This window comes from Pygocentrus nattereri, chromosome 1 (genome assembly GCF_015220715.1).
Source record: "Pygocentrus nattereri isolate fPygNat1 chromosome 1, fPygNat1.pri, whole genome shotgun sequence".
NCBI lineage: Eukaryota > Metazoa > Chordata > Actinopteri > Characiformes > Serrasalmidae > Pygocentrus > Pygocentrus nattereri.
Genome location: NC_051211.1, coordinates 17,696,882 through 17,724,748, shown reverse-complemented (window position 1 = coordinate 17,724,748; position 27,867 = coordinate 17,696,882). Strand labels below are relative to the sequence as shown.

The following is a 27,867-nucleotide window of genomic DNA, read 5'->3' as shown; positions in this document are numbered from 1 at the left end:
TTTTGTTTTTTTTTTACACCAGTTGAAAACACCAGCTGCTCTTTACCTTGTGTGAACATTTCACAATGAACCAATAAAAATTATCCAATATTATTTTACATTAAAGTACATTACAGTACTTTTGTCCCCCTAAATTCTAATTTCAATTTCAAATTCTTCATAGGCAAATTTACTGGTGACCAATAATTTTGGCCACTTTCTAGTAATAACCTGAAGCTCACACTGGATGGGTTAAGCGAACACATGAACCAGAAACCATTCCACAAGCCAAAGTCATAATATAAATACATTATTTGGACTTAAATAAGCCAAACTGGTAATTTAGGTGCTTATGTGAAAAATCTGCTGCCTATTCAATAACAGTGAGTCATACTTAATTGTGCTATGACATTTTGATACACATGTAACCACAGCATTCAAATACAGTATGATTTTTCTTATTTATTTTAAAAAATGCAAGAAAGTCTGGCTAAAACACACAGACACACACACACACACACACACACACGCATGCACGCACGCACGCACGCACACACACACACATTTTCAAAGCCGCTTCAACCTCAGGGTCACGAGGGATGATGGAACCAATCCCAGCGGTCATGGGGCAGAAGGCAGGATATACCCTGGACAGGTCGCCAGTCCATCACAGGGCAGACAGACAGACATACACAATCACACACACACACACATACCTAGGGTCAATTAACCATGTCCAATTAGCCTAACTGTTTGTCACAGACACAGGGAGAACATGCAAACAAAGGTCCTATTTCATACAAGGTTCTGTTGGTAATTTTGTTTTCTTTCATTCTCTCTCTCTCTCATCTCTTTCTCTGTCTCTCGGTCTCTCTCACTTTCATCTCTCTCTCTCTCCCTCTCCCACCCCCTCCTCACTCTTTCTCTCTCAGAAGTGAGAAATTCATCGTGTGAAGAGGACAGCAGTGATGCTTTGTCTCCTGATCACCTTGTCAATCAGGATTCCACCAATAAAGACTCTCCTCTTGGCTCCGCCCCTCTATCTGCCTCACCTGATGCACCTGCCAGAGACCCCTCACCTTCACAGGTACACAAACACACACAGGCACACACCAAAAATAATGCTTAAACTGTCCTCACTCTCCACACTTTCTCTCCCAGGCACCACCCCCACCCCCACCTCCTCCATTACCGGTGGCATCTGCTCCTCCCTCTCAGCAGAAGCTGACCAATGGGACGGCAGCCCACAAACCTGCTGCTGGACAAATAAAGGTGAGTGGCCAGTCTCATATGTTGACACTCTGTTGTACTGAGTGGTTTTGTAAACTGAAATGATCAGAAGTTTTTTCTCACAGCAGCTCTGGATTAATTATCACCCGGCCTCGGGGTGTCTGAGCTGATTTCTCTGTTACCTGCATTCACGCCTTTAAAGCAGCTTGCAGTTTATACAGGAGGGGAAATTAGAAGCAGTTCGAAAAAGATGTTTAGCAACTTTCTCAGCATCGGAGATGATTCACACAAATCAACACATAAAACCCACATCTAGAGTTCACAGCTCAGAGTGATTATGAGGACTGATTTCCTTTCTTTCTTTTCTTTCTATCTTTCTCTGTCTCTTTATGTTTCTGCCTCATATCTCCTGTTCTTTCTTTCTTTCTTTCTTTCTTTCTTTCTTTCTTGCTTTCTTTCTTTCATATTTCATATTACATATTTCTTTCTTTGTTTTTTTCTTTTTTTCTGTCTTTCTCAAATTGTCATCCCGCTCTTGTCCTTTCTCCTTCTATCTGTCTTGTTTAATCTTTCCCACTCTCATTTTTACACTTTTTTCCATTCCCTCTCTTCTTCCCTCTCTTTCTTCGTTTTTCTCCATCTCTCAATTATTTTTCTCTCTTCTTTCTCATTTCTTCTCTTACTTTCCCTCTTTCAATATCTTACTTTTTTCCATTTTCATTCTTTATCTGCTCTCTCTCCCTCCCCTCAGGGCAGTAAAGCTGCTGCTGACCGCAGTAAAAAGCAGAGGGACAGTAAGCCGAAGGTGAGGAAGCTGAACTTTCATCAGTACATCCCTCCAGATCAGAAAACCGAGCGCGAGGCCCCGCAACCATTAGACTCCAGCAACTCCAGACTTCTCCACCAACAGCAGCTTTTCCTACAGCTACAAATCATCAGCCAGCAGCATTCAAACTATCCAGCCATCCTCCCAGCCCCGCCCAGGTACAAAAGAGTGTAACACCAGTCACCGATGAACCACTGTGTCATGTTTATAGCTACTTTTGCCATTTTGTTCAATTATAACATTTTAAATTTTCATTCAGGCCTCCAGGGGAGCAAAAGGGCTCTTCAAACAGTGGCTCATCATCAACAAAGAAAGCCCCGCCCCCTCAGCCACCATCCACCAATACTAACAGCCCGAGTCATCACACCCTTATATCAATTCCTCTACCACCCCTGCCCTCCAAACTGGATGAGCTAAAGGTTAGCCACGCCTCCTTCAACTCTTAAAGTTATACCCTAGGCCACTAGAGATCATTGGACCTCCTTTCTATCCCATCTGTTTCTTCAGGTCAAACCATGTCCCTCAAATAACCATTTCTTTAACAATTTTCCACAAATGAGTCAAAAGTCAAAGTCAAAATTGTTATAAAATGGTATTCCAGTTGTTTTTCTGTAAAAAAGGTGAGAGGTAAAGTTTATTGTGTGTAGCTCACTGTGTTTGATACAGCCTAAAACAGTGTGTATCTGTGTGTGTGTGTGTGTGGCAGTGGGTGTGTCTCTATTCTATTCTCTTCTATTTTTCTATTCTCAGCAGCATATTATTCTATTATATTATGCTCTATTTTATTGTGATTTACTCTATTCTATTCTATTCCTGTTGTTTTATTCTTAACAGTTTATTATTCTCTTCTGTTATGGTCTATTCTGCTGTGATCTATTCTTTTCTTTTCTATTCTATTCTATTTAGTTGTTCTATTTTTAGCAGCTTATTATTTTATTCTATTACACTCTATTTTATTCTATTGCGATGTATTCTATTCTATTCTCTTTTGTTCTGTTGTGTTATGTTCTATTCTGTTCTTTTTGCATATACTCTCCTCTGTTCTGCTTCATTCTAATTGTATTTTTTATTTTACAAGCTTATTATGCTTGTTTGTTCACTGGCCACTTAGTTGTGCTTGTTTATTCATTGGTCACTTAATCACTTTAAACTAGCAATTCATAGCCTACCTTTCAAAGGTTTAGAACCACTTGTCATATTAATAATTGCTATTCCGTAATAACAACAGATGCTTTATTCACAGTTTAAAGTATTATAGGAATTATATAAATGAAAGGCGTGGTAAAAATATAGTAATGTTACTACATAATAAGCTATAATAGTCTGTTTACTGCAAACTAGTGTCCAGAAAATGCTATGAATAGCTGTTTAATTAGCAAGATGTAGTTATTTGTTTTCAAATATGAAGCATTGTGGATGTCAGGCTATTTATACGTTTGTTCTGAATACTGTACAGATTTCTCAGTTATCATGAAATCACTAACAGCTCCGTTTATCAACAAAATTTTTTCATTTTTGCAGGTTCCTACAAACTGTTTAACACTTGTAAAGAATTAGTTTAATCATAGGATCATTTTACACTTGTATCTTCAAAGATTCAGTTTCATATAAACAACATAAGTAATGCCAAACTTTTGAACAGTAGTGTACTTTTATTGTTTGCTTACTCTGTGCATTTTAGAAGTTTATGCTTACAAGTGTCCTCACAGTTTTATGTATGCTCCTGTAGCACAGCAGTTTCCCACTGGGAGCAATAAAGTAATCTGTTCTTTTCAAATGTATTCTATTCTATTTTGTTCTATAGCCTTTTATATAGACTGTTAAACAAAGATGTTGGACTATTCATGAGAAAACCTGTATTTTTTTCTCTTTGACCTCTAGGTGGCAGAGCTGAAGCATGAACTCAAAATCCGTGGCCTTACTGTCTCTGGGACCAAAAATGACCTTATAGAACGTCTAAAGAACTTCCATGAACAGAATGGGGGCAGTGATCCCCCCAACAATACTGGGGGCCCAAGTGTGCCTGCAGCCTCTAACACATGCATGTCCCAACCACCACAGCAGCAACAACTGACTGTCCAACCCTCAGCTTCCAACACCATTCTGCACCAATCAGGACACACTGGCATGTTGGTGGCAACTCTCCCATTGGTCACAACTGTGGGAAGGGGTGGAGCCCCATCTGCTGTTCAGCCTCAACTGATGCAATTTGGGAGTTGCAGCCCCTCCTCTCCTCTGTCACCCACCCACTCTGAGCACTCATTGGCTGGAACAAGCCCAGATGACCACACCTGTAATGGAGATGCATTTGGGGAAATGGTACGTTCAGTTTTACACTTCTTCATTCAGAGTGATGCCATGTGTGTATACACAACCATATCATATACTGTGTTTTCAGGGTAGAAAGGTCTATTATTAAAGGGATTAATATAATAGCAGTTGTACAGTGTGAAAATAATGTTTCTTTAAAAACTTTGGTTCCTTGTCATCCTTCTTTGTATACATAGATATCGAAAAAAGGAGCCATAGTTATCGGATACTGCAACATTTGCAATTATGTACATAACTCTTTAGAGACTTTCAATCTGGGACATGACCTCAATTGTGGGTGGGATATGTATCATGTAAGGTATCTTCATAAGATTTTGACTCAATATGACAAGATACTACAGATAAGAAGGATCTTGTCATGATGAGTGAAACAGGCAAGAGGTCAGAAAATCCAGAGCGTATGCTTTAGTGGATGGTAAGCAGCTAGCAACAGGGTAGGTTCTTGACCTGTCAATACAATAGCCAGGCATTCAAAAGATAGGAGAATTCCAAAACATGTATCTCCGTGAATAGTAGAATGTGCCAATTTAAGAACAGTTTCAAAAATCAAATGTACATGCTATTCCACTGTACTCAAGTGCAGTTGATCAGCCAAGACATATCTGATGTCCACATTTTACTTCTTTAGTTAAGAACTAGAGCTGTTATGCTAAGAAACACTGGAAGTCAATGATAACCTAAACCGTTTCTGTAAATACATGCCCCAAGCTTGACTCAAACCACATCCAGTTCTTAATTTAGGTTGCACAGACAAGTTGATGTGGCTTAGATCACAATATGAGTCACTAAGAAGTATACAAATGATAAAAAAAATGAGCTGCCAATTAAGACAACTGGAATCCCTTTTTTTCTGAGCACTGAGCATTTTTGGTATCATTCTGACCAAGTTGACCAAAAATGGGACTAAGGGAACTGACACACCTTAGAGTAACATCGGTAGAGAAGCTAAGTGAGTATGCTCAAAACAATCAATACCTGATTACACATTTGAGGACCACATATTCTGCACAAATTAGCCTCAAGTGTAAATGTGTGAATGTGAATATACACATGAAGACATGCGGCAGTTGGACGCTAGACCCACCAGTGACTCACTGCACCACCTCTGAGTTACATATGGCATGACATTTTGCACAGCGACTCCACCACTGTAAAGTTCAACAGTCAGGGTCTATCATGGTATGGGGTGTATTAGTGAGTAACCTGCTATAGTAACTTAACTATGAAAGTGCCATTAATGCTGAACCCACTTTGGAGCAACCTGTGCTGCCTTTTAGATGCTGTCTTTTTCAGGGACACCCTTGAACATTTGGTAGGTGTTACAACAACATGGCTGTATAATCAGAGAGTGCGGGCACTAGATCGGCCTTCCTGCAGTCCAGGCCTGTCTCCCATTGAAAATGTGTGGCACATTACTAAGATCAAAATATGAAAACACACACTCAGGCTTCTATTCCATACTCCTGTAACTTAAAGATAACATAGTCCATTTGCATAGTTCCTGCATAAAAAGCCTAAGAAAATTTACAAGTGGGGGACCTTGCTTTGATTTCTGATTCACATTGGCTTTCTCTCCCTCCCGCCAGGTGAGTTCTCCTCTAACCCAGCTCTCTCTCCAGCCCTCACCTCCCACCCCGCCCACCATCCACATTATAGATGAATTACCACCAGCCCTGCCCTCAGCAACCCATGGTCCCTCCCACCCCTTCCTGGCCACCGCACCCTCTGAGGATAAGGACTGGATGCTGCAGGAGAAGGACCGGCGCATTGCGGAGCTGACCCGCATGCTGCAGCAGAAACAGCAGCTGGTGGAGAGACTGCGCTCACAGCTGCAGGACCAGCAGACAGGGTGCGTGGCCTTCACACCACACCCACTAATCAAAGTGAAGGAGGAGCCTCAGGACATCCCCATGGAGGATGTGGAGGAGATACAGGCCGAGCAAACACAGCAACAGCTGCAGCTACAGCAGCAGAAGGTCTTAGAGGAACTCATCCTGCAGAAGAACCAGCTCAACCTGTGCAAACAAACACAGCACAGGCGCAAAAAACCACACAAACAGCAACCCAATCAGACACTCAGCAAACATCAGCCACGACAGCAGCAGCAACAGCAACAGCAGCACAACTCTCAGCAGGTCAGCTCACTTACATTTACAGCATTTAGCAGACTTAGTGTGTTATTGCACAGTTTAGTGTTTGCCCTTCTCTCACACACACTGGATTCATCTCATCAGCTCATATACTGTGCATTAGAGCAGAATTAAACACTAAATTTAAAACTGCCTTGGAAATCGCTTGACACCATAACAGAAGAACACTTTTGAGTGCCATATAGAACCATTTTCAAAAAGGCTGTATATGGAACCATCTACAGCACATTCTCCATCAGTCTGAAGAACCTTTTATGATGCAAAGAAAAGGTTCTTTTTTAGTTTTTGGTTCTCAGTGCTCATCGTAACACACAGATCCAATTACACACGTGCAATATGTACAATGCATACAATTGGTCCCAGGCCACCAAAGCTGTACCGCAAAGGCTAGGAAAATTCTGCTGATTAAAATAGGACCACCCATCGAAATGAAATAATTCTCCATAATTTATCGGCTGTAGGTCCAGGTCCTCATAGGACAGCGTCTGGGTCCAGACTCGGACCGCAGTCCGCTCATTAGTGACCTCTGGTATAGTGATTAGGGGACCATTTCAGATGAGGCTGTAGAGTTTAATATGTTATTTGTTATGTTGTTTTCCTTAACACACTATTATGTCACTCAGTCTCATCAGTTTTCAGTTACGTTTTCATTAATCAGTGTTTTTACAGTACAATTGGTGTCAGCCGATCCTGACTGCTAGCCTAGCCGCTGAGCTTTAAGCTAATGAAACATACAAGCTAAACAAACTCTTATCTTGGAAACTGAGTAAAATTTATTGTATCTTTATTACTACCTTTATCTTTTTTACTCTTTCAGCTAGAAAAAACTAGCCAAACTGAGGTAAACTATCTAGTAGCCAGGTAGTAATTTATATATGTACTTTATAGCTTGTCATTTTTGTTGTTTGAATAATCCATTCTTTTTACAGTAATGAGGAATTCTATATAGCACCCAAAAGTGTTCTTCAACTGTTACAAGCTTGACACCATGAAAACAGAGCTCATGTTTGAACATTTTCTAAAAGGTTTTATATAGAACATCAATCTGAAGAACACTTTCATGATGCAAACAATCCCTTACTCTTGCAAAACGAGTGTTCATGGTTCTATAGAACCCTTTTCTTTAATCAAGAAGCCTTTAAGCACCATCTTTGTAAGAGTGATAGGATCACTGTTGTAACCAAACATCAAAAATACTTATATAACATATAAAAGACGAAAACGTCCTATAACATCTGTTAGGATTGAATCAATCTGAAAGGTTAGCTTTTCAAATTTTCGTTATCCATTCATCATGAAATGTTCACACAATGTATAGGCAGGTATAATTTTCAAATAATAATCTTTTTAAATTAAATGATTAGGCGTTTTAATGACTTTTATATTTATTTTTATTTTCATTTAAAATGTCCTCACACAGGTGTCTCAGGTGTTCATCAGTCAGCATTCAGGTGCCCCCTCCTCTTTCCCAGTGGGTAGCCATAAACCTAACTCTTCCCAAACTATGCTGACGGACAGCAATGGCAACCACTTCCTGCTGAAGCCGACCAATCACAACACAAACAACCAAGCCAACAACAGCTCCCAGAATAGAATGACCAACCGGGTCACTCCACAGGTACCAGGCAGAGGAGGTACAATGGCCTGAGTTAATAAAATGTGTTGAATTTTGTTTCATCCATTGACATCGCTGCACATGTCATTTACAGAGACAGAAGTCCACACCCAGCAAGTTACCCAGCCAGTCAGCACCTCAGATGCCTAACAGTGACGTCCAGTCAAAACAGCAGACGATCTGTAAACAGCCACTAAAAAAGGTGAAATTCGTTTCACAGTAACTTCATCTGAAGCAGTTTTTCCTTTGAGTTCCTTTAAACTGAGCAATTTAGCATTTTCCCTCCTACAACTCGGCCAACACAGCTCGACTTATTCACAAACCCTTTAAGAGTTTAAAATGAGTGGGTTAGAACAGGGAAACACAAAAAGGCCAGTTCAGGGGGCTACAGGATCAAAGGGGAATGTTAACTTGTAATTTTGGGAGGATGGACATGGGGGAAAAGAGCTAGCATACATGCTAATAACATTAGTGTTACCTAGCTAGTATTTTACCATAGCAAACCCTTTACAAAGTGATCCTTCCAAAAATTAGTAATTGGCACATCATCATATTGTGGATGTATATTCTGACTCAATTTGATATTTGGTTATCCGTAAGCCTTAATGAATGGATACTCAGTTATTTTGGTTAAGGAAAAAAGTCATAGGCTGAAATTAGTGGAGGACCTTAGGCTTCATATTTAGGAGATAGGCTTGGTGTTAGGAGGTTAAATTTCAGTGGTCCAACTTTATGGGTCTACAGCACATAGAGGAACCATTTTTTATTCAAAAGTAGCTAATGGAAATTTTTCAAGGGAGGTTTTCGTGTTGGTTGAAGGCCACGGCTTCACGTGAGCTAATAGGCTATTTTAGAGCTAGAAGTATAGCATTGGATGCTGTTAAGGTCTCATCATCTTCTACATGAGATATTGTCTTCTGAGTGAATGGTGCAGAAACATGTTCGCTTTGTAGAGAAATGTATTTTCACTGTTTTTTGACCTAGCTAACATTAGCTACAATAGTTAGCCTAGTTATGGCTATGGTACGTCAGTCATGTTCTAAGGCATTCTTGTTAAGGCATTCGTGTTTTATGGTAGCACAGTGTAATTTAATATGTATACTTGCTTGCAAATACGATGAAAATAGTCACATTTCACTAAATTGAAGGCCTGTGTATTTTTTCCCTCTCACTGTGATTAAATGTGATTTATGCCTAAATAGCGATTTGAGTATTTGAACACTGACACCTTGAATGGTTACCCAAGCACTGGTGTACCTGTGCATGTTGCTACATTCTGGTCCATTTAGGTAACAGCGCTTGGTGACTACCATCACCTGAAATGGTAAATAATTAGGTAAACTCTGTTTCCACAAGTCCTTACAGCTTTTGAATAACAGTAGCTTCAACTGCTAATGTTAGCTAAGATAGAGTAAGACTTCTAACTGAAGACAAAGCTCAAATAAACAAACACTGCTCACTGCTGCCCTCTAAAGGTGTTATTGTGACTGCAAATTTATTGATATGTATAAGCGAACATGTTTTCTGCTATATGAGTATAATGATATTTCTTTTTATCAACAATATATCTTTTTTTGTAAACAGTCCTCCCACAGATCATACCCCTTTTTTTACAACATCTGCAGTAAAAAGATAGAAATGCTAATCTATGTGGTGCACACTTGCAGCATTTATTAAGATTGGTATTTTATCATTAGAGGGTCATTTTTTTCTGACTGATAAGGAACAGTATTATCAGTTTTGCGGGCAGCATGCTGCTCTTCAGGCTACTGCTAAAGAAATCTGGGGAAAATCGTGGTTAATGAGGGGGAAAGTTGTCCTGAGTCACAGCCACTCAAATTAATGATGTAAATTATACCACATTAAACATCATTGATAGGCAATTGAATGTTGTAATGGGGCTTATGATTGCGCTAATTAAATGGATAATACGCCTCATCATTGTGGGCAGTGCTAAAAAGAGTGTTCACTGAATTGGCTTATTAGCGTGGAAGTAGCTAATGAGGTGAGCACACTCAAACTGTTGACTTATTAGTGCTGAGGTATTAGCATGGCATGCTTATTAGCATAGCTAATTGTGATTGATGCTTAAAACTTCCACAGGCGCTGAAACCTGAGAAACATGGGCCGACCAATCACATGAAAGCACGCTCATCATCATTCAGCACGTCATCCACATCGTTTTTCACCATGGAGTCAGTTAACAATCTGGTCACCTCTTCTTCCAGTCATATGGTAAGGATTAAGAATTGTGATGTGTTGATATAATGTGTTATCAGGCATGCTTGAGTAGATTGGTAGTATTAGTTATTGATTTTATTATTGGTGGTGTTTAGTTTCATTTGGTAGTTTAGAATGGTTAAAGAGTTCCTCTGTGAATGCTTTGATGTGCTGTGCTCCCCCTGCTGGTCACTAGTTGTCCTAACAGGATAGCTTGGTTTGATCATGTATCTTCAACAGTGTAAACCTTCTTCTGGCTGACCTGTGAGAGTGCTGGGGCACTTTAGGGATCCTTTTAACCTGGCCGATGCCTTGGAAACTGAGACAGTAGCACAGCCAGGTTCATGAGCCAGCAATTATACTCAGATAGACAGCTATAAGTAATACAGTGCTGAAAAACATCATCTGGAACTGAAGGTTCATGCTGTCTTTTGATAATTATTCTATAACTCTATCAGTTCATTTTTGGCCTTTTTTTCCCCTCCTTCTGGTTTCTCTTTTCTCCATCTCTCCACCAGGACGAGATGTGTTTGGGTGTAGATCAGCACATTCTGTTTACTCCTCCTTCACCTAAAGTAAACACAACTCCAACTTCACGCCGAAAGGTAAAAGCTCTCTCCATTTTCTCTTTCTCTTTCAGTCAGTCTTATTTCTCTCACCCTCCTATGTATGTTTCTCTCCAATAATTCAGTATGTCTAGCACAGTTTGTTCTATATAGCATCAAAAAGGTTCAGAACTATGTCATTTACTAAAGAACCATCTTTTTTAACTGTAACTTGGTGTTTAAAAAAAATCACTTCATCTGTTACTGAAGGTGCATTCTCTTTTGAACATCAGTCTCTGGTGATAATTTTTCTGTAATTTTGTCAGTTCATTTTCAGTCTCATTTTCTCCTCCTTGTTTCTCTTTCCTTCATCTATTCTAGCCTCTCCACCAGGACGAGATGTGTTTGGGTGTAGATCAGCACGTTCTGTTTACTCCTCCTTCACCTAAAGTAAACACAACTCCAACTTCACGCCGAAAGGTAATAACTCTCTCTCGCTCTCTCTCGCTCTCTCTCTCGCTCTCTCTCTCTCTCTCGCTCTCTCTCGCTCTCGCTCTCGCTCTCTCTCTCTCTGTCACTATTTGTTTTTTTCCTTTCACTCTGTTTGTCTTATTTTCAATACAACTATCAATGATCAATAAATAATAGTTTTTTTAGTTATTTAAAACTGTGAACTGTGATGTTACAGTGACAAATTCAAGATATCCAGGTATCCAGGACAGTTTCCACATGGACTAAAAATTGAAAAAATTCACACTCCAAGTTTGACAGACCAAAAAAAAAAAAAAACCCTGAAAGAAACAAAAGTTTTGAAAATGGGCACATGTACTGTAATGCCATATGACACATCAGACCTCATGGTTGCTATAGTAGTTTAAAGGGAAGCGCCATCAAAATGTCTGCATAATTCAATCACTAACCTTTAAACAAAGTCGTTTAGAGAGGTCTGATGTGAAATAATACATTGCACAAAAACTTCCCAGCTCAGATTTCTTTACAGTGCTAGTGATAGAAACCACAAAGCCTGCAACACAAAAATGCAGATTTTATTTACAATCAAAAATGGCCAGTAAACCTATATGTCTTCTGAGTTTTTGGGCTGTTGATAATGGTAAAATAAAAGTAAATCTGAAAAAAAAAATTGCAATAAGCTTTGGGTACTTACGGTGTCCTACATGCACCCCTCTGCTGTGAATGGATTTAAATAAAATTACATTTTAAGCCAATAAGCTTAATGCAAAGCAATCATAAGTACTTGTAGCTTTTTCTTGTAATGTCCTTCTGTGATCGAGCTTTAAATGCTTCAGGTGTTTTTTATTCTGATCACCACCACTGTGAGCGATTCTAACTCTGTTTCACATCAGACTGCTCTGAATGAGTTTGTTTACATCTTAACCATTTAATTATGCAGACATTTTGGAAATCAGTGGAATGTGAATATGCTTATCAGCTCATTAGCAGTGGTTTTCACATTCTTTTTCCTGAATTTTGCATGCCATCATTTATTTTTGTGTGCTGGCTGTTGTTTACATTAAGAAGACGAAGAAGTTTAGAATAATTAGCCTCCTGTGTTATTTGCTGCAGTCATGATCCACATATGTTAACATGGAATATGTCGTATATAATAGAAAACTAACTTTTTCTCACCTTTTCACTTTGCTATTAACAGCCCAGTCCATACAGTCTACATGGGCACTAAGCTGCAAAACAGCCTGTTGTTTCTGTAATGTCACAAAAACAAACACATTCATATTTATCTTCACATTCAGCTTATATCCTGTGTGATTCAGTCTGGACTGCTTCAGTCTATTAATCAGTCTATTAATCAATCAGCACACGGACAAGCACAGGTAACTACAGTGCTGTGCAGAAGCTGTAGGCACCTCTTTATCTGGACAATAAGTGTTTCCTAAGAAAAAAAACCCACTAATATTAGAATGAGTACATGTAACAAGTATTAAAGTATTTAAGAATTAAAACAGTACAATTACAATATGTAGAGATTTTATGTAGGTAAACCCCTTAAAATCCCAGGTTTATTACATATTAAGGCATAATATTCAGTCACTATACAGGGACTTCAGTGCAAACTGGTTGAGTTATTCTTAGGTTATAGAAGTGTGTAATAAAACTTTGACAGACCCTGGACATGTAAGGCATCAACCATTTCCAAGCCTCTCCTTAAAGAAGTCCAGGATTATTATTAGTTATTATTTAGTGCCTGGTTTTGCTAATCGGTACATCATTAAATTAATTTGGGTGATGGATTTAAAACAGCTCACAAGATATCAAATATGAATATAGAACTATGTACCAATAATTTATTATTAAAGGAATTCTTTGTCATTTTACTGCATTAGTTTTTGCATTCAGTGGTGTTTTTTGCCACACTCTCGCTGCTGAGAATAAATGGTTTTAAACAATTTACCTGAGACTGAGTGCCTGAGACTTTTAAAAGTATTTAAGTATTTAAAGTACATTTAAAAGTAGCCTGGAACAATGTGAGACAGAAAATGAGAGCCCATTGTATTAATTGTTAAATGATTTTAACGTTCCAAAACTTGGTACAACTTTAGAATAAGAAGATGAATTTATGAATAGTTTAAAATTAGATTGTTTATGGTCATAAACACTTTACAAATCACAATAATGGCAACAGTGACTTGTAGTTTATCTACTCATTTCCACTGTTAAAGCTCAGATTTTCATCAGGTATTCATATTCAGCAGATATAAAGGGTCACGTTTGCCCTGTTCATTAATGCGATATAACCTTTTGTTAATTACTTAAAGGTGTTTATGACCAAATTAATAACCATACACAAACCTGTTACAGTCTTACTGTAAAATAGTACCCAAAATGTATGCATTTACTCTGATCCATACATTTTACACACCTGTTACTTGCAGTTACTTTCTCTTGCTCTCTCTCTGTTTCTGTATTGATATATATGATGGTTGGCTATACTATCCCTCAGTTGTGCATTGTTAAACCTGTGTGTATGTATCTGTATGTGGTTGCAGAAAAGTGGACGCATTCAGAAGATTGACAACCTGTTTGACATCCTGGTTCAGAGTGGTGGTAAGTTGCAAACAATATGTTCTGCTTTTGTTTATCATTTTCCACTTATTTCACCAACTTTTAAAAAAAACAAAACATTTTTTGTAGAAATCTCAGTGAATTTCAAGCCTACTCCGGATCCTGCTCTGTCCCGCATTTGCACAAACAGCCCACCTCTTTCCCCAAGCCCCTCTCCTCTCCATCTCTCTCCACCCACTCCTTCCATCCCTGACACACCCCTTGGAGCTTCATTACCATCAGAAGAACCTCCATTTCAGGAGGAATTTAATAGCTGCAGCACAATTAATGGGCGTCTGGAGGACTTCTTAGAAAGCACCACTGGAAAACCCCTTTTGGGGGTGGAGCCTGGAGGTCATGTGACTTTGATAGACGAACTCCACAGCCAGTTACTGAGTACGCCCAGCATCCTAGACCATCCTTCATCTCCCATGGACACGTATGAGTTCGGACTGACCTCCAGTCGAACTGGGCTGGAGTTGGCTGAATCTGCTCTGGACAGCATGGACTGGCTGGACCTGGGCATTGGAGGGTCAGTAGGCGACGGGCCGAGTACGATGTCTTTGAATGGACATGCACCCACCAGTGTGTTTTCCACTGACTTTCTGGACAGCTCTGACCTTCATTTACACTGGGACTGTTGAGAGCCGGTGAAGACTCACCCATGCACTCACATATACACACACCATAGAGACAGTTTGGGCAAAACTGTGATAGTTAAAGTGATAATTTGGCCAAAAATTACATAGTTTTCTTCTTACTCAAAATGTGGTCAATTAGCCAAGACATTTGGTATCTGAAGTTTGCTTGTTTAGCTTTATCCTAGAGATACTAGAATAATCCAACTGACAAGTCTTTAAAAAGCTTATATTCAACCAACCAGCAGTGTTAGTGGACTGCATTCTTAAATCAACTCAAAAGTAGAGACTAATTCAGGCTTAATTACTTTGCCCACCTCTAAAATGTCTTCACTTCCTCCACCTGTCATCGAGCAAAATCCTCTGCAATCTAAGAGACACTCTTGATTCTACGCATAAAATCCATATATATTTGGATATTATCACAGTTATTATCATAGTTATGTGATAATATGAATATGAGCTCTTATGAAACTTAATTTGAGGGTATTTGGGTGAATGGTGTAGGAATTACAACCATTTTCATATGCATTTCCCCCCACCCAAATTTATTTTATATATTTTATTTATCTTTATTGCAATTGTCTTTGGTTCCTGCTTGTTCTTGGGATATTTTACCTTCAGTTTTGTCTTCAATAAGTGATATGATTGATTAGACTAAGGTCAGGTGGGTGACTTGGCCATTGAAAAACATTCCACATCTTTGCCTTAAAAAAGTCTTAGAGTGCTTTTGCAGTATGCTTTTGGTAATTTTCTTTCTGCACTGTGAAGTACCGTCCAATTAGTTTTGAAGTTTTGCGCTGAATCTGAGCAGATAGTATAGTCCTAGTCATCAGAATAACTCCTGCTGCTTTTGACAGCAGTCACATCATCAATAAATACAAGGAAACCAGTTTGACTCTACATCCCCAGCCATAACACTACCTCCACCATGCTTCACAGATGTGATGGTATGGTTTGGATCAGGAGCAGTTGTTTTACAGGCTTTATGGAAGGAAAATGTGTCATATCTCCCCTGCACATTATTTAACAACTCACCATGCTTTGAGACAAGTGTGAGATGATTTAGCCATGGAGTTTGCATGATGCCAGCTGGTAAACATGAGCTTGTGTAGTTCAAGAACTAAAGAAGCAAACTTCAGACATGCTTTGAGGTAAGAGCAAAATTATGTAAATTATTAAAATAATACATTTTCAGTGAACTGTTCCTTCAAAAGACCCAGAAGGTGAAGTGCCTTAGAAGATGTGTGTGTGTGTGTGTGTGTGTATGTTCCTTCAAAAGACACAGTTGTGAATGTGAAATTAAATTGGTGCCTTTCTAATCCCATGTAGACAGTCTGCGATGTGTCATTTCGAGCCTAAGATCCTTTCTGTTGTAAGTTAAAGGTGGATTTGAGGCTATTTTCTATTTCTAATATGTTAAGTTTAGAATCTGACCTACATTTGACCCTGCTGAGACAGCTGTGTGCTTCTATTAGAAAGTCTATTAGACCTTGTGTCTGACACCATTTCACACATACACTCTGTCCATTTCAATTAAAGTGTTTAATATATTGTTTACATGTAGAGGTGGGTAATATGGATCACCATATTTTGTTCTTCTGATAAACTGGAACACAAAAGAACCTGTGGTGCCACATTTTAAGGGCTGATGTCATGAGGAAATGAATGTATTATGTATAGACTGTTTCATGGTTCAACATTTTTCTTCTATTTTATTTTTTTCCTTCGGTTCCACTTACAGTATTTGTGTGATTTTATGTACCAAAATGATCTTAATTTATTTTTACATGACCATTTTCCAACCTCTCTTGATCCCTTAAACATGTTAAACATGCTGTTGGTCAGTTTTCCAAAGTACTGATGATATCCATGATCTGCTTAGGAAAGCATATTGTGATAAAGGGAGATCCACTCGAAAGCGGCCCTGAATATTCTAACTCCCATTAAGCTGTAACTCCCATTAAGATGAAGCCAAAAATTATGAAACAAAAAATATGCTACATACATTGATGTATGTGTAATTAATTGCATTACATGTGATGCTGGACGTGAACTCCATTTTCTGTCAGAAACATTTCGACACAGTGCTCCATGTTCCTGAACGTATCGCCAAGCATTAGAGAGGTTAAACGTTGTGACTGCTGTCCAGCACCTGCCTCATCGCTGCAATGCAGGGTCTTTCCGGCTTGTTCGAAGCTCAATATACTGATGAGAACAGTGCACATTGTTTGCTTCAGATTACTTTGTCCTAGAGAAAGTTATTACAGAATATTCGGGGCCTCTTTCGAGTGACTCTCCTTGTATAATTTATTACAATAACAATAAATATCATATTGCCCACCCCTATTCACATGTAAATGTTTGTTGCTCAGTATTATTTTATATTGTCCAGCTCAGGAACCTGTTTGTGAGTATACGTATTTTACAGAGAGTGGTTATGTGTGGTCTGTCTGTCTGTCTGTCTGTCTGTCTCTCTACCTGTGTATATAAGCTCAACACAATGATAGTTTTTGTGCGTAGTGTTTTCTCTCTCTAGATACATTTGCACTTGTAAAATTTGGGCTGGTGCCCAAAAAAATCCTAAGAATGTGATTTATTCTGCCTTCACATGCTTATCGGACCCTATTTCACATTGCAACATCATAATTACAAAGTCTTTGCAGTTAGAAACATGCTTAGCTAGTTAACTGGCTTGATCTATTTTGGTATCATGCTCACATTGCACGAATGTACAAAATGTAACCAACAGTTATTAATGTAAGTAGACCTGCCACTGTATTTTAACATGTGTATACACATGGAAGTAATTCCAAAATAATAAATCATGCATAGCCTTTCAAAGATTCCAAAATACTTCATTACAAAAATATCGAGTATAAAGCCTTTTCAAGGACAAGCTTAATAAAAAGAAATGAAAAACACTATGTGACTAAAACAGACAGTACTGTTCAAAAGTTTGGAATCACTTGTCATGTGAATAACTGTTATTTTATTCAGTAATAACAAACATTGTAAATTAAAATCCTATAAACAAGACACTGGAAAGCAATTTAAAGTAACCATAATGTGATAAAACAAAAAAAATAAAACCATCTATATAGAAAAAAATGGTTACATTTTTGCATGTATTATAATGTCCTAGATGGCTACAATGGCATAGCAGCATCCCTAAACCCCAACACGTATTATGAATATCTATATCTAATATCCCTTTCCCATTACACTGCACACTGTCTCAAGGTTTAAGAGCAGAAACAAAAAGAGCAGAAACAAAGCTCCCACTGTAACTAATAATCAGAAAGATCCTCTCTTCCTGTCACTTCATCACCCGCCACTCAGCTTCACTCGCCAGATTTGAGTCTTTATCCTTTATCCTTAATCTCCAGTGAGCTGGAACTGCTGGTGGTTTACCGTCACGCTGAGCTAACATTAGCCTTTGGTGTGAATGAGGATGTGAATTAAAAGTTAAGGCTAACACACCTACAAAAAAGATTTATCCTCTAAACTTGCCTCAGTGAGCCTTCTGTGAGCTAGAATTGCTGGTGCTTAAGCCAAGAGGATATGTCCCCTTGATGGCCAGCTTAGTGATGTCCCCAGCAGTTTATACTCACACTGTGGAACATGCATGCTAAGATAGTAGCAGTAGAATGCTACCTGCTCCTAGAACAGCTCCACACAGCACATTTAACAGATTAATAGATAAATGTAGAATTACTCCACTGAATTAATGTAGAGTCCTGACATTTCAAATAAGTAAGTTACGTTAGGGTAGACATGTTCTGTAGCTGTTAGCTTCTGCTGTCGCCTCTCATAATCCTCTGCTGGAAGTGGTGGGTGCTGTGTTGGTCTGAACTTGAAAATAATTTGAACACCATAAGGACTTATATCTGTTTTAGAGTGGAGTTTGTATTTTATGTATTTATCCGTATATTTTAAAAAACCTGCAGCAGCTGTTTGCGTTGGATCATTTATTTTCATTAAACTGAGACGAATCACTTTCCCACGTGCTAGCCGCTTTGGCAGTGCATTGCTAAAACTCACACAGGTTGAGGTGAGGGAAGTGTGTGCAGAACTTTAAAAATAATGTAATGATGTCCAGTTCTGTGAATACATTCCTTTTTATCAACCGTTACATCTCGCACTCCGAGTGTGCTCAAATCTGTGACTGTGGATCTGATGCTATTGGTTACCATGCAACCTGATTGGACGTGGCTCAACACATTTCCATACAGATTGACCGGAAGGACAGACAGCAGAGAAATCAGGGAGTGCATCAGCAGCTTAAGGTGCATTTCGTCATCTCTCACCACATCGTGACGCTCTGTTTGATGTAAATGATCAAAAAAAAAAAAGACACAAAAAAGGCAAATCATTCTGCACGATGTCACTGTTCACGTCACACACATACAGCTTAGAATTTCAGCACTGTCCAGCTTAAAACACCTTCCAGCATCCTTGTCTACTCATTAGCATAATGTAGTATACTGGACCATGACAGGTTCAAGGTTATTAGTGACGTAGAAAACTAAGCTGCTAAATGGTGCCCAAAGAATGAGTGTTTTTGAAGTTGCTGCCAAAGTGTGTGTTTTAATGGAAAAGTGTTGAAGCTGCACTACAGTGGCACCTTTCAGACTACATCACAATAATAGGTAGTTCAAGGAGAAATAACTATGTAAAAAACACCTTTTGAGGGCAGGGGGGAGGTCTTTAACATGGTGTATGCAATATTTTAATCAAGAAGTTATTCATTTCTAATTAACATTCTGTAACTGCCTATTTACAGAACAGTCAGTAAACAGTGCTTTTGCCTCACAGCTAGCAGGGCCTGGGTTTGATTCCCTGGCCCAGTGAGCAGGGTGCTTTCTGTGTGAAGTTTGCATGTTCTCCCCATGTTTGCTCCGGTTTCCACCCACAGGCCAAAAACATGCAGCCAGGCCAATTGGAGATGCGAAATTGCCCCTAGGTGTGAGTGTATGTGTGAGTGTATAGGTCTGTGTGTCTGCCCTGTAACTGACTGGCGACCTGTGCACGGTGTCTTCTGCCTTCCGCCCAGTGAACGCTGGGATAGGCTCCAGCAAGCCCCAATCCATGAGGATAAGTGGCTTAGATGATGACTGAATTAATGATTGTCTGTTTACTGATATTTCTCGATACGTTATCTGCCTTGGGATTTGATCACCAGGTTTCTGATTCATTATAACATCATCCACAGCTCTAATCTTTCATTTTTTACTGTTTCCTACAAATTAGTGAAAACCTATGAGGTTGTTGAGCAGTAGCATCTTTTTACGCTATCTTCAACATTTATTTCTATTTTATTGCAAATAGAAACTTTAGAATGGTGGTGCATATGTGCATATAAATGCATATAAATGGGTATTGCTTTCAGGTCTGATTCTAACTGTAATAAAGAGCAGTAGGAGAATTTAAAAGGCTTCGTTATCGTGCAAACTGCTAATTTATCCTTTTTTTGATAGCCAGATGTAATGTCTATGACTTCCTTCTTGATGACTATAAACAAGTTGCATTTAGGAAAACACAGAATTACCTAAAACTGTCCACTGAAACTGCCCTTTTCTCCACCATCATGAACAGATAATGGTTGATAGCATGCTGGAAACTCAATTCTTTCCAATTCAAAGATCTGATAATGAGCAGCTTTTAGGTCAGGACCTCATATTTACGGTAACTCAGAACATGCACCTGAAGGCAGAATTGGAGCCACCAGCCCAGCTGATGCTGTAAACACAAATGCCTTGCTTTCACTGGCTGGATGAATGTGTTACAGATTTGTTTACATTTATTGCTTTTCCAATGACAAAAAATAAATAAGGTTTGTTTATATTTGGTGTTTTTGTGTTGTGTTTATAGTGGAAGCAAATGTGATATGTAGGCGTGGTCTTTTTACATGGCGCTGTAATGATACTGTAACCACGGGAAACCTGGATGCTGGAACTGCTGACACATATTTTTGTGAAACTTACTCCACATAATCCCTTATGACCCAGTTTATCTACTTTTTTCAGCTCAGAAATTCATTCCGGTTGTTGAGAGCTTCAGCGCAAAGCTAAACCTTCCTACATTCCTAAACCTTCCCACCCAACCACTTTACTCATATGATAGTTCACAGCCCTGAAGAAGACCTGATTGGTCACAAGCTTTAGATCAAATTAATTTCTCTGAAATGCACTGCATGTCAAAAGTATGTGGATGCCTAAATATATATGATTATGTGTATATCACAGTAACTTACCATGTGTGGCATGAGGGTTGGTGGGGCATTGCCCCTTTAAGCAACCCCTTGACACAGGAACCTATCATATGTAAATACTTGTCAGTGTCAGTGACAGTGTTAGCTTGGGAATAATGCAAGAAGCTACGGATTTTATCCCCTGGTTGTGATGTTCATAAGCAACTAAATCATGTGTGCCAGTGTGTAGTGTCAAATCATTATTCAGACAAAACCTGCTCTTTGCACCAAGGAAGACACTTTAATAATCATGCAACAGAGCTAGCTATACCCTGGGTAGTAGCACATAGCTGTTTGAACGCTCATTGAAAAGAAACAGTGAAAATCTGACATTACCTGACAAATTTGGGCATATTTGTCCTAAATATTTGCTGGGAAATGTATATATGACTTGTATCTGGATCTCCACCATGTATTATAATAATAACACTAATTTGTTATAATCTGCTTGACAAAGCCTCGTGTAGGATAACATTAGCCTACAGTATCGCTTCATTAAATGATGTAGAATGACTCTCTTCTCGTAGGATAATGGTGTGGTCTACATTGACCTTCTACCCGGTCACTCTGTAGGCCATTATAAATGAGTGATGTGGTCAGGCGTTCCAGAGTGACCTTCAAACGCTCTGCTCTTATAGTTCATAGCCCACGCCTGTCACATGGTGTGAAATGGAGGCTGGTTAAATGTATAGCACAGTGATTTTCATTCACTAAAGGGAAGTAATAGACCCCACAGCAGAAGCGGTCAAGGTAAAATTATGGGTGTATTTCACTAAAGCATGTACGTGTTGTTTGTTCTTGTAGGTGATTTCATCAGTGTTGAACCAGAGTAAAGGTGGAAATATTCATCCTGTTCTTATTTATTTAAAGTATTGTAATGACTTAACAATGTTCTTTATGTATAGGTGTGTTATAGCATATGTAGTCCTTTACCTTAATAAAGCAAACACTCATACTACAAAACACAACATAATGAGGACATCATGTTCAAATGTATGTCAATATATTGTGGTAGCGTCACTGGACGTAGGGTTTGGGCCAGTTGGATTAGTGGAGAGGAGCAGGATATTTAGAGGATGCTAACATTTCTGAGCTGAAGATATGCTTCAGTTACAATAATCTTGTCTTAAACCTCAGTAACACCATGTCTTTAAGTGGGTATAGGATAAACCTCAGCTAAACCTGATACACAGCGCCATCTAGTGGCAGATGTGTGAGTGTTAATGACACAGCTATTGGGTTTAGTTTAAACTTCAGGTGTGCTTGAAACTGCAGCTTCTGTGGCCACAACGGTGGAGTTTAAAAACCCACATGACTCATTCAGGTTAAACTGTAAACCACAGCTAAGCTAATGACAATTAGCCCCATTTGACCCAACAAATGACAGTCTTAAACATTAAAAAGACAACAATTCTGAAGAAATAATATTGGATGTAAATAAAATACATAAAAATAACAACCCACAGTTCACACCAATTTACAATCTGATGTTCCCAAACAAACAAGACTCAACAATCCTGAACAAATAACACAACTGTTCCTGAAAAGCATTACCCAAAAAATAGCAAGTCAGTACTTCCCAACAAAGGAACATCCCAAAATTCTCTCCAAAATAACCACAACCCAACACTTCTAACAAAAACAACACATCTAAACACAAGCATTCTGGGAAGCATGAGCTTGAAGGTAGAAAGAGCAACTTGATTGTGACTGAAAATCTCTATTTCCCATCAGAAAAGAACCTATTTCCCAACAATTAACTACAACCCAGTGATCCCCAACAGTTCTCCACTGCTTTTGTTTTGTTTCTGCATGAGATCATTCTAGATCTGTTAATGGCCGCTGACGCCATGCGAATGAGGAAGCTGAAATGTCCACATCTATCAGCTGTAATGGCTTGCCAGCCCATCCACCACACACATACACACGCACTTGCTTTTAACTGCCTGAATTCATTAAGCGCTGTGCAGATGTAAAAGGCTTTTTTTGGTGCTTAATGTTATTTCCTGTTGTTCAGGCAACATCACCAATGATTTATTGAGCATGGGGAAAGCTGAGGACTTCAGAAGCTGCTGAATTGCTGCTGGGTTCAGTTGATTTATTGAAGTCACTACTTAATTTGCTGCTACACCACCTTTGTCCACCAGGTGCTGCTGCATTCAATGTAATTTGTTCTCCTAGAGCTCTACTGGGGATATTTTATATCCCTCCTCTTATCTTAAAATTTATTGACATCTTTTATGCTTGGGGTCAGTTTGACCGCAGCAATCTAAACCTCTGGGAAATATCAAAGTTCTGGTGGGAATAATGATTTCCCCACCCATAAGTTGTGTGAACTATCAGTCCTTGCCTCATTGTGTTAGGTTAGGGACATAAAGCAAAGGCAAGTATTCTGGGCATAATAAAATGCCATGTTAAAAAGACCACAGTATCATCCAAAACAACCAAAACAAAGGTGTATAAAATGTTTCGTACAGCTAAAACAGTCTGGGGTCAAATTGACTCCAAGAACAGCACTGTCTACAAAATATGTTCAGAACATTGAAGTCATCATTGTGTTACTGTTACATTTACCAGGTTGTCCCCATTAAATGAGGAAATATATAACTTCATATATAAAAATATATAAAATATAACTTCAATCATTTATGTATGTTAAAAACTCAATTTGACTCCAAAGATAATAGAAGAGGTCTTTGCCATCAGTGGAAAAGGACCACCAATGACCAGATGTGATTTGGGTAGTGGGCTATTCTCAACACAACAGTGAAACCAGGGCCATTTTTTGCCTAGTCACTCAAGGTTTTCAAGCCACCAGAGGCCACAAAATACACGCTACTAAAGATATACTCAACATTCTTTTTCTGTTGCACACAAAAGAATTGATAACAGTGGGTGGAAGGGTCCTCTAAATAGGACATTGTTAGGAACCTCAGAGACACCCTGACTGAAACTGACATGGCAGTGGCATGCTGGTGTGTTAAGAGTGGCATTTTCCAGACATGCTCTCTCACTAATACTGTTACTTTCGTTCACACGTGATGTTTTCTGATCTGCTGGTGTCTGGTGCAGTGAGTAGGGGGCTGTGATTGGTGGGAGAGGATGGAAGAACTGACAGGAGAATAAAACTGAACTGAACCACACACAGTAGGACTGCACACAGTGCTATGTAGGGGTTAGTGTTGTAGCCAGTTGGCTGTTCCTTGCTCTCTGTCCTATATTCTATCTCTCTATTCTGTTGTTCTATGCTCTCTCTTCCTTTGTCTGTGTCACTCCTCCTTTTCTCTTCCTCACTCTCTCTGTCTCTGTCTCTCTCACTGCCTTTTTTATTTTTTTACCTTTCTCCTGCTCTCCCTTTTCTTTCTCTCTCTCTCTCTCTCTCTCTCTCTCTCTCTCTCTCTCTCTCTCTCTCTCTCTCTCTCTCTCTCCCCCCCATCTGCTGCACACAGAGACAGTGAAAAGATTGATGGAGCTGTGTGTGTATCTGTGTGTGTGTGTGTGTGTGTGTGTGTGTATTAGCGTGTGAGTGTGTGTGAGAGAGAGAGATAGATTGAATCAGTGTGTAAAAGCTCCTCTGCTCCAGTGTTTGCTCTTATGAATGCTGCTCATTGCTCATTCAGGGTCAGTGTTAGGCATGTGCTGTGTGTGGGTCAGAGATGTAAGTGATACTGCTTGTGAGAAAGTATGTTTGAGCCTAAGCTCACCATATCCAATGCTAAGTGTCAGCGACACTGGAGACACACCGCCCTGCACGTTTGAGTGCTTTCACTGCTCCCGACAGACCTGGTCTAACTCTTACCTGATCTGCAGCATTGGGCTCTGGAGCAGCAGAACCATGTTTACTGGAGTGATGAAGCACCATTCCATGCCTTCGGCCAGAGTTGGAACGGTGTCTGTGATCCAGAACTAATCATCCAAAATCCGTATCTAACCTCATTAATGCTCTTGTAGCAGAATGCAACCAAATCCTCACAGCAATTTGTCAGCACCTAATGTAAAACCTTCTCATCACTACCCTTAATTCCAGTGAAGAGTGTCTACAAACTTTTGGACATATAGGCCCTGATGTCCTGAGCCTTTTTCGCTAGTTTCAGGCACAAATCAAAGGCAATCTGCCTATGTGTTATGTATAAGACTAACATGCAGTTTCTGTGCTGTGTGCATTGATATATGCAAACTACATATAAAGAACAACACAGGCTATTATAAATGTATGTGACTATATAGTAAAATGAGACAATATTAACTCAAGATTCATTAATTAAGTTTTGAAATCGACTTTATGTGCAGCTGTTTTCCCTTTACATCCACAAGCCATGCACACCAGCCTGGAGAAGATAATGCAGCGCTGTGGCTGACATCGATTCAGCTGGGTTAAATCTCATTTTTAGCCCGCCGTTCAGTGTTTTTTTTTCCCGGAGACTGTCCTGTTAAGTGCCCGCTTACTGCTGTCACCAAGCCTTAGTCTTCCTCCACTCTTCCTCCTTCCTGTGGCCTGGTTTCAGGCATCATGTTGTACTCTCTGGACACACTGAAAATTTTAGCTATTTCTGAGACATTTTAAGCTCTAAACATCTCATCCTCGTCCACTGTGTCTCAAATTTGGTCTCAAAAGTAACTACCAAATACAGTCTTTCATAAAATATAGCAAGTCTAAAACCCCCTGGAGTACTGAGCACCCTATAGTATCGGTACAGCAGCTGAAGTTCGTTAGGCTCTGTTCTTTACTTTTGGGATCTTTTTGGTCTGGAATGAAATATTAAAGCTCCACAGTGTGAGATGTGAGCAACAGCAAAGCAGTTCAGGAGCTGAACCAACCAGGACAGAATAAGTTTAAAAGAGCTCAATGCTAATGAATACATTGGAATTGAGTAAGGGTGGATTGGACTAGAAGCTTTTTTCTCTCTGATGCAGAGAGCTGTTCCCTGCCCCTGCTCCAAATGATGGGCTGCTTCAAGAGAATTAATGGTACATCTGTATTCAGAATTTTGTGTGCCTGCCAGACTAGGAGAAAAAGTCATTTTGCTAAGTATTATCATCAAATCCATCAAAATCACAAGTACTTAAGTACATAAAACTGCTTAAATGTAATCGGTAACAGCACATTTTCTGTGCTTGCTTCATGTTCTGGTACCTGGTCTTGTCCATTTTCATCTGCTGGACTGTTTGATCAGACTTGAGCAGGATGAAGGATGACTCTTACTGAGCCGCAGGAGGAAATGAGAAGGAAATGAAGAGGAAATGAGGCGAATGATGCTGCATTGAGAAATTCCATCTAATCCCAGGTAATCCAGCCTAATCACTGCAGGTAAAGTAAGCTATGGCCTCAGGACAGCTGTGGATTAGACATGGAGCAAAGCAGCACTGCAGAGATTAAAGTAATGGAACCAAAAGTTGGAAATATATATATATATATATATATATATATATATATATATATATATATAATTACACACCGACATTTTGCTGACTGCTAACTGGTGGGGCAGTTTTAATTGGTGAGATACAAGCTTTTATCAGCTCTATGTTTTTTTCACATTAGCCTCATTGCTCCTGCACCAAACTAAATGATGGAAGCTAATACAGTATCTTATTCTAGCTGTTTGCATTGCTAATGACTAGAACAGTGACAATTGGGGATAAAAAAGCTTACTTGTTAGCTATATTAGCCTTAAGGGTAGAACTAAAGAAGCAAACTTGAGTCACCAGGCATGTCTTGGCTGATCGATAACATTTGGGGTAGAGGAAAATAGCACCAAATGTTCCCTAATTACCAACTATTGGCTATTTACCATCCCCTTACAGTGGGCCCAAAAAAGTTTTTAGACACTTTAACCACTAGTAAACCTTAATGCAGTTTATTACTTAATAAACTACATTACATTCATGAAATGTTTAACAAAATGGGCTTTCTTTCAGAGGAAAACACATGTAGCGCAACATTAATTTGGGAGAAAGGCTGGGGAAGAATTACCGTGTAGGCACAGATGTGGAAACATCAAGGTCAGTGTTCATTGACGGAATTGTGATTATATATTTATAAGCATTTAAATAAATAGCTCATGCTATATAAATCTGAAACCTTTTGAAATAACATTCTACCAAAAAGGTCTTAAAATGGTTTGAAATAAATAAGTTGGTATGACATTTTGTTTCCTAATGCTACTGTTGTTTTCAAGACCACTAGAGATGATTCAGAGTCAAAATCAAGACCTGGACACATTGAGTCAAGATCAAGACTTTATGATAGTCGAGTCTGTGTCAAGACCAAGAACAGATTGTTTTTTTCTTCTAAATATGTAAATAAAAAGAATAAAGGGGAAAAACTGAACAATTTCTAGTTACCTCAGATGGAGGCATCCTACTCAGGTGGCCTCAAGAACAATTTCCGAGTCTGCCTTAGCCTGAAACCGAGACAAGACAGAGGCAGAATGCTGTTGATTGAGACAGAGAGAGAGAGATCAAGACTGTTAACTTACTACACTACCACTACAACACTACCTATGCAATTAATACATTTTATACATTGTTTCAATACATTACTACATGTTTAAGCATGTTGCAAATACTTATTGGAGACCACTCTATGTTAGCAAGGGGAAACTCAAATCTCTAAACTAAGCAGTTTTCATGTCCCTGACTCTTCTGGTCTAAGTGATGTTGCTGCTACAGGCAAACAGTTTAAAAGTACGTGAACTTCTCTTCTTAAGTTTCTTTATGCGAATAAGTAACTCTTTTAAAGTTTTTGACAGCGAGTGTGTGACTCTTTCTTGATGCTGTCCGGCTCCTCGGCCCTTTGGGAAGGACTGTGAGTGACCGCTAACGGCTAACAGACCGCTAACAGATGTGACACAGCCAGATTCGTCCCGCAGTGCATGTAAGTCATGTTGTCTGATCAGCCGCCTGACTCATGATGAGGTTATTATTGGACAGCTGTACTCAATGACACTCTACACAACTGGCCAAGGAGACCCTTCAAACTGAGGCTGCAAGTGTTTCTGC

At 39.2% G+C, this 27,867-nt stretch overlaps 1 protein-coding gene across 3 annotated transcripts in view; it reads left to right on the top strand.

Annotated features, from left to right (window-relative positions):
* mrtfaa (myocardin related transcription factor Aa) overlaps positions 1 to 17,458 on the top strand; it is a 40,867-nt gene extending 23,409 nt beyond the window's left edge. For all 3 annotated transcript variants that reach the window (XM_017720603.2, XM_017720604.2, XM_017720602.2), the window contains 13 exons: positions 912 to 1,066; positions 1,141 to 1,251; positions 1,961 to 2,193; positions 2,295 to 2,454; positions 3,917 to 4,354; positions 5,953 to 6,501; positions 7,937 to 8,134; positions 8,226 to 8,333; positions 10,235 to 10,366; positions 10,870 to 10,956; positions 11,278 to 11,376; positions 13,920 to 13,977; positions 14,065 to 17,458. In XM_017720603.2, the coding sequence (XP_017576092.1) occupies positions 912 to 1,066; positions 1,141 to 1,251; positions 1,961 to 2,193; positions 2,295 to 2,454; positions 3,917 to 4,354; positions 5,953 to 6,501; positions 7,937 to 8,134; positions 8,226 to 8,333; positions 10,235 to 10,366; positions 10,870 to 10,956; positions 11,278 to 11,376; positions 13,920 to 13,977; positions 14,065 to 14,618 (2,882 nt within the window). In that variant the 3' untranslated portion in view covers positions 14,619 to 17,458. The remainder of the gene's footprint in view (positions 1 to 911; positions 1,067 to 1,140; positions 1,252 to 1,960; positions 2,194 to 2,294; positions 2,455 to 3,916; positions 4,355 to 5,952; positions 6,502 to 7,936; positions 8,135 to 8,225; positions 8,334 to 10,234; positions 10,367 to 10,869; positions 10,957 to 11,277; positions 11,377 to 13,919; positions 13,978 to 14,064) is intronic.
* The last annotated feature ends 10,409 nt before the right edge of the window (positions 17,459 to 27,867 follow it).